At 41.6% G+C, this 7,500-nt stretch overlaps 1 protein-coding gene across 1 annotated transcript in view; it reads left to right on the forward strand.

The window, feature by feature from the left end:
• LOC143027209 (uncharacterized) overlaps window positions 1-7,500 on the forward strand; it is a gene marked incomplete in the record, with an annotated part of 523,462 nt that overhangs the window by 514,956 nt on the left and 1,006 nt on the right. The window contains 1 exon segment of the mRNA XM_076188388.1: window positions 5,356-7,500. This exon segment is cut by the window's right edge and continues 1,006 nt beyond it. Within this exon segment, the coding sequence (XP_076044503.1) occupies window positions 5,356-6,236 (881 nt within the window).

The raw sequence follows: 7,500 nt of genomic DNA on the forward strand, positions 1-7,500 counted from the left end.
CTCCTGGTTACCATCATATAGTCCATTAACGCTCTATCTACAACCCTTCCATTTACCACCCTCTCCCGCGTGTACGTATGCTTGACTTTCCTCCTAAACACTGTATTTGCTATCATCAAATCTCTTTCTAGACACATGTCCACCATCAACTCTCCACTACAATTTATTCCTGAAACTCCATACTTCCCAACCACTCCGTCTGTTGGTTCATTTCCTACCCTAGCATTAATGTCCCCCAATACCACTACATTGCCATTTCTTCCTAAACCCACTAAGCACTCGTTTAAATATATCTAAAAAGCCTCTCCCTTTTTTACACTCCCCTCACCACCAGGCCCATATGCACTCACAAAAACCCATATCTCCCTTCCCAGCATCATTCCCATCCACATCAACTCCGAAGAAACCTCCCTCCACTCCAGCACACGCCCACCTACAGTATCTCCCCACTTACTAGTATAGCCACCCTTTCTCTCCCTGTCCTCTCTTCACTCCTGAGATCCTCCCAACCTCACTCCCAAACTCGAACTCGCCCCTCCCTTCAACTCAGTTTCACTCATTGCCAACACATCCATCTTTCTTCTCACAAGCATACTGTCTGATCTCTTCCCTTTCACTCTCATCTATACCACATTCACACAGAGATCCAAACCTTAGGATACTGGTTGGAAAACTCCCAGACCCTCTTATGTCTTTGGTTTTATTTAGAAAAGTCCATTTTGGGGCTACAGGAAAAAGGATGCCTAGTCGTATCCCCGTCCCGTTTTTTGTCGCCTTATACTACTCAAGTGAAAATTCCTGGTAGCTTTATTCTTTTCTCCCATCACAGGGCTCGGCGAAATGAGAAAAAGAGTATTCAGAGCAGTGGTACATGACAGTAACAAGAGTTGGGGGACAGCAAAACGGAGGGACAGTCGCAGTATAATAAAATATTATAATTTCTCTTTGAACAGAGATATCTTCTACAATTGAGAAAATGATGTGTGACTCTGGCCTACAGGGGGGCCCCATATAGACCCTAAAGTATCAGCTGCATGCTACTTAGCATATTTTAATCCCACAATAACATGCAGCCAATACCCCAGGCGGGGATATATATATTTATATATATATATATATATATATATATATATATATATATATATATGTATATATATATATATATATAATATATATATATATATATATATATATATATATATATATATATATATATATGTATATATATATATATATATGTATATATATATATATATATATATATATATATATATATATATATATATATATATATATATATAACCCGTCTGGGGTATTGGCTGCAGTTTATTGTGGCAGAGTAGCATGCAGTTAATACTTTAGGGTCTATATGGGGCGCACCTACGGACCAGAGCCACACATCATTTTGTCTGTGACAGAGGAAAAACTCTGTTCATAGAGAAATAATGACACTGTTATACTACGACTGTCCCTCCGTTATGCTGTCCCCCAACCCTTTGTTACTGTCCTCTACCATTTCTCTGAATATTCATTTCCTTTTTTCGCATACCCTGTGGTAGGGGAAGAGAATGTTACCACCAATTCTTTCCATTTGAGTCGTAAGAGGTGACAAAAAACGGGACGGGGGTGGGACATCCCTAAAAGTGAGACATCCCTAAATAAAGTTGTGGCAACACGCCGCCACTGCTGCAATGTCCCCTTATGGCACATAGCGATTTACAATAAAGCTATGTGCACTAAGGGAACACTGCAGCAGTGGCGGCGTGTTGCCACAAAGTAAAGGCATAAAAGGGCCTGGGAGTTTTCCAACGAGTACCCTAAGGTTTGGGTCTTTTAATGTACATGGATATGGTACAGATGAGAGTAAAAGGGAAGAGATAGGTAGTATGTTTGCAAGAAGAAAGATGAATGTACTGGCTTTGAGTGAAAGTAAGATGAAAGGGAAGGGCGAGTGTGAGTTCGGGAGTGTAGCTGGAAGGTACTCAGGAGTGAAGAAGGGACGAGGGAGAGAAGGGGTAACTATACTAGAAAGTGAAGAGATAAGTAAGCGTGTAGTGGAGTGGAAGGAGGTTTCATCAAGGTTGATGTGGATGAAGGTGAAGCTGGGAAAGATGTGGGTTTTTGTAGGTGCGTATGGGCCTGGTAGTGAGAAAAGCGTAGAGGAAAGGGAGTCGTTTTGGGTAGATATAAATGAGTGCATAGAGGTATTAGGGAGAAATATCAATGTAGTTGTATTGGGAGACCTTAATGCTAGGGTAGGAAATGAACCAATAGACGGAATGATTGGGAAATATGGAATTCCAGGTAAAAATCGTAGTGGAGAATCGATGGTGGAGATGTGTCTTGAAAGAGAGTTGATGATAGCAAATACAGTGTTTCGGAAGAAAGTAAAGCATAAGTACACATGGGAGAGGGTGGTGGATGGAAGGGTGGTAGATAGAGCGTTAATGGACTTTATAGTGGTGACCAGAAGTATGGTAGGAAGAGTTAAGGATGTACATGTTCTAAGGGGAGAGAGTGGGGGAATATCAGTTATTTTTCTGGTGGAAGGTAAATTGAGAGTGGATAATAAGTGGGGAAAGAGGAAAAGGGCAGAAGGTAGGGAGGTACTTAGAGTGAACTACTTAAATGAGAGAAGAAAAGGAGAAGGAGTATAAGAAGAAGCTGAGAGAGGAGTGGGAGGGAGTAAAGGATAGAGTAGAACTAGGAGTGGAGAAGGAATAGGGATGGTTTCAAGGAGAGAGTCATAAGGTGTGCAAAGATGGTGTGTGGAACAAGGAAGACGGTAGGAAATAGATGGAAGGGTAGTGAGTGGTGTGATGAGGAAGCAAAAAAGGTGTAGAAGAGAAGAAACAGGTATTCATAGATTGGCTACAAATTAGGACGAGGGAATCGTATGAGCGGTACAAAGTAAAGAGAAGGGGAGTTAAGCATAAGATAAAGGAAGCAAAGAGAAGAGCAAATGTGAAATGGGGTAAGAGTATGACAGAAGATTTTGAAAGTAATAAAAAGATGTTTTGGAAAGAAATTAAGAGAGGAAGAGGAGGCGAATCATGTAGAGAAGAAAAGGCAAATGGTGCAGATGGAGAGATGATAATTGTTGAGAAGGCAGGGAGAGGAATGTGGGCAGAGAAATTTAGGGAGTTGCTAAATGTGAAGGAGGATAGAGAGGGAAAGGTAGTTGCAGTGGGAAGCGCTAAGAAAATGAGAGTGATGAGTGAGGAAAATGGAGGAGAAATAGGGAAAGATGAAGTGAAAGTAGCTGTTAAGATGATGAGAGCAGGTAAGGCACTTGGGTTGGATGGATGCCATGCAGAATGTCTGAAGAAAGGAGGTACAGTGATGGTGGACTATCTGGTGAGGTTATTTAATGTTTGTTTAAGAGAAGGTAGAGTGCCGGAGGACTGGAGGAGTGACTGTATAGTTCCGCTTTACAAGGGAAAGGGGGACAAGTGTGAGTGTAGTAATTTCAGAGGGATCAGCTTGTTGAGTGTAGTTGGGAAGGCTTATGGGAGGATCTTGATTGAGAGGATTAGGAGAGGAACAGAGGGAGTAATTGGTGAGGAACAGTGTGGTTTTAGGACAGGTAGGGGTTGTGTAGATCAGATTTTTGCGGTAAGACAGATATGTGAGAAAGCTATAGGAAAAGGTAAGGATGTCTTTTGGGCATTTATTGATCTGGAAAAGGCTTATGACAGTGTAGACAGGAAGGCACTGTGGGAGGTACTGCAGATATATGGGATAGGAGGAAAGCTGTTAAGAGCAGTCAAGAGTTTTTACGACAGTAGTAGAGTTTGTGTTAGGGTTAGAAATGGAAAGAGTGAATGGTTTGAGGTAAAGGTGGGACTTCGTCAGGGATGTGTTATGTCGCCCTGGCTGTTCAATCTTTACATGGATGTGGTGGTGCGAGAGGGTAGTGGGTCAAGGGTTGGAGATGGTTAAAGAAAATAGAGAAAAGTGGAAAATAAGCCAGTTGCTGTTTGCTGACGACACTGCGCTTGTAGCAGAATCAGAGGAGGAATTGAGGAAGTTAGTGACAGAGATTGAGAAGGTGTGTGAAAGAAGGAAGTTGAAGATAAATGTGGGCAAAAGTAAGGTGATGAGATGTACAAGGGGAGAGAGTGACAGCAGGCTAGAAGTGAGCATTAAGGGTGAGAGACTGGAAGAAGTGGATAGTTTTAGATACTTGGGTGCGAATGTGGCAGGGAAGGGAGGAGTAGGGGTGGAGGTAGAATGTAGATTGAGAGAAGCGAGTAAATGCCTTGGTGGATTAAAAAGTGTAATAAGAAATACACATCTGGGGATGGATGCTAAGAGGAGGTTATATGATGGAGGGATTGTGTCAACAGCATTGTACGGGCAGAAACATGGAACATAAGAGAGTAAGAGAGGAGGAGTTTGAATGTGTTTGAGATGAGATGTCTGAGAAGTATGATAGGGGTTACTAGGTTAGATAGAGTGAGAAGTGAGAAGATGAGGAGGAGAACAGGGATGGAAAAGGAGCTGGAAGATAGGGTTGATGAAAGAGTATTAGGATGGTTTGGACACATGGAAAGAATAAGTGAAGAAAGATTAGTAAAAGAGGTGTGGAAAGCATAGGTTGAAGTAGTGAATATAAGGGTGCGACCTAGGATGAGATGGATGGATGGGGTTGAAAGGGGCATTACAAAAGAGAGGAATGTGTGTTAAGGAAGGACGGGAGAGGACAGAAGATAGGGGTGAATGGAGAAGGGTTGTGTATGGATGATGCTGTGATGCATAAGGTGGAGTGAGGGGGATGGGGGATGGGGGGTGAGGAAGTATGTATGAGGAAAAGTTTGACGCAGCCCGAAGGGATTTCTCCCCACCTTCTCCTTTTCTGCATGAGGGGATGGAGAGGGGGGGTCGCCGAATTCATGAAGCGGCCTTGCTGTGGTTGTGCTGTGTCTTGCGACACTGCTTCTGACCCAGGACAGTGGACAGGATGCAGGGATGACCCGTCATCCAGGAGGTGCCAAGATAAGAGGAAGTGAGGAGGGTGGAGGGGAGTGGAATATGTAGGGAATGGAATGGGTGCGAGTGGTTTCTATGCCTTTTTCTTTTTGGCTACCTCCCATGTAAGGGGGAATATATATATATATATATATATATATATATATATATATATATATATATATACATATATATATGTGTATATATATATATATATTTATACACATACATACTCGTATATATACACGAGGATATAAACTTAGACTAAGACTCCAGTGTCTCTTGTTTTTATGGTTAATGAATGCCACATATTTGTGGTTTTATTACAGCAACTTGTTTGTAAGTGTTGCTTTCTTCTAATTTAGTGTTTTCTTTTTTTCACAGAACAACGATCGGCAATAAAGGACGGTCGCAACGCTGGGTCTACAAGTAGCGACATTAACACTAAGTTAGTCTTCTTAATGATCCTGCTTGTGATGGCAACCATGATCCCCCCTAGCTCAACTACTTCTGTCATTACTTCCAGAGAAGCTTCTGGAAGTATTCAAGACACCTATGAAAACAGATCAGATATAAGAGCTCTCCTGCTTCTCCAGGCTAAGATTTTGTCCATCAAGACATCTGTGGCTTCAGCGGTTCCTTTTGTGAAGAACGTGTCACTGCTGCAATGTTGTGCAGCTCACAACTGCTTCAACCCTGAGCATATGAGAGTCTTTCTTCCAATCTGGGAAAGCGATATTGATTCCCTGTTAGGAGGACAGAAGAAGAACATAAAAAACGATCCAAAGGAATATTTGAATTCCCCAGCGACGACTTTCAAGATATCCTTTGCAGTTGTACAAACACATTCTCATGGCGAACTCCAGGAGTATGGGAATAAGTTATCCCAAGTTATCAAGTGCTCTAAGCAAGGAGGGCGTTTTTGCCTGCCATTTTGCAAAATCCTAGCAATGGAAAATGCACTCAACGTTGTCACTGTGAACGATGACACAGACACTTCACAGTCTCAAGAAGAGGATGACGTTGCTCGAAGGCATCCTTGCTCATTCACACCTGAGACACTTGGCACAATCTCTGGGGTAACATCCCGCACATCTGGAAATAACTATTTGAATATTGACTGCTGTTCGCTTGATTCTGGTCTTGTATTAGTAAAAAATATTGGCACTGAAAGGAGCGTACCACAAGCTAGCCGTATCGACGATACTTCGACGTTGAGTAGCGTTTACCGTAAAGTCTGTGTCAAAAGAAGGGCGCCTTCCTAAACAGATACTTGTATTTCAAAACCTCCCCTTAACCTTTCTTGCCCTCCTGATCTGACTGGAAAAAGTCACCCTTTGCATTGTGTAGTTTTCCGAAAAAACAAAAAATCCAGTTCTAGTATGTTTGTTGTTATGTGAAAATGGAGGACAGTTAGTCCCATGTAAATAACATTTGCAATATGTTAATGCCTCCAGTGTGATGAAGATGAAAAGTAATAGAAAAGTTCTGTACTTAAAGCTCTGAAACGGACTCTTGACTGGTTCCGGAAGCTTGCCCAGAAGGTTTGCACCGGGATTAGAGAGACAAAAAGAAAGAAAAAGAAAAAAAAAATTCAGTATGTCGTGAGTCATGGTGGAAATGAAGAAATATCACTGGAAAACTGCCATTCGCTTTGTCACTTCACCCCCTCCCCTCCCCCCCAACTCCCATACACGTAGGCTTTCTTTTCGTCCAATCCAGTCTCTTTCCAAACACTTTCATCCATCCAGTAAACGTAAATCAGTTGTCATGTTTAGATCATGTTTTTGGTGTTTATGAAATAGGGTGAAGTAAGGATTGGTGCAGCACAGGAGCCAAACAAGGATACGTGAAGCTTATAAGTGCAAAGTTGGAGGACGTACCAGTCTCCCAAGAAGCAAACTAGTGCGGCTTCGGGAGTGAATTTTCTTTCCTTTGCATAATACAGACTGACAGAAGCAAAAATGCTAAGGCACAGATAATCATTGAGACGTTGGTTATACGGGCAAGTTTAAGTGGATGTCTTCATATCACAGACTGAAGTGATCTGGAGTTTTCATATAACCAGAAGAGGACAGTCGTGTGAGAACTAAATAAAATCTTCTCTATGGACCATTCCCCGATATCCATTCCTTTCATTTAGGTACAATGAACTCTTCTTTCTGGGTTTGAAAGAACCCAATTTTTGTCCATGTTGTAATTAGCTGTACAGTGAGAAAGAGTGAAATTCTGGCCGGGCATGCATATATACATGATAGGTAATCTGCATGTCTTTATTTCTCTCATACGTAGACATGAATTTACACTAAGAGAATCAAGGTAAATAAATCATATGTTTAAATGAATAGGATCTCGCGTGTTGGAAGTTCTGAAATAAGATAAAAAGTCTATAGGCCAGCTATAGAAACTGCTCATTTTGTACATATAGTAATACGTACAGCACTGAATTCTTATCGTATCGCAGTAAATCGAGGGTGATGGATTCTACTGTTTTATGTTTGCTTTGCATATTAATGCAGTAGATATTTT

The sequence above is a fragment of the Oratosquilla oratoria genome, chromosome 7, assembly GCF_046742065.1.
Source record: "Oratosquilla oratoria isolate Oo_2021 chromosome 7, ASM4674206v1, whole genome shotgun sequence".
Lineage (NCBI taxonomy): Eukaryota > Metazoa > Arthropoda > Malacostraca > Stomatopoda > Squillidae > Oratosquilla > Oratosquilla oratoria.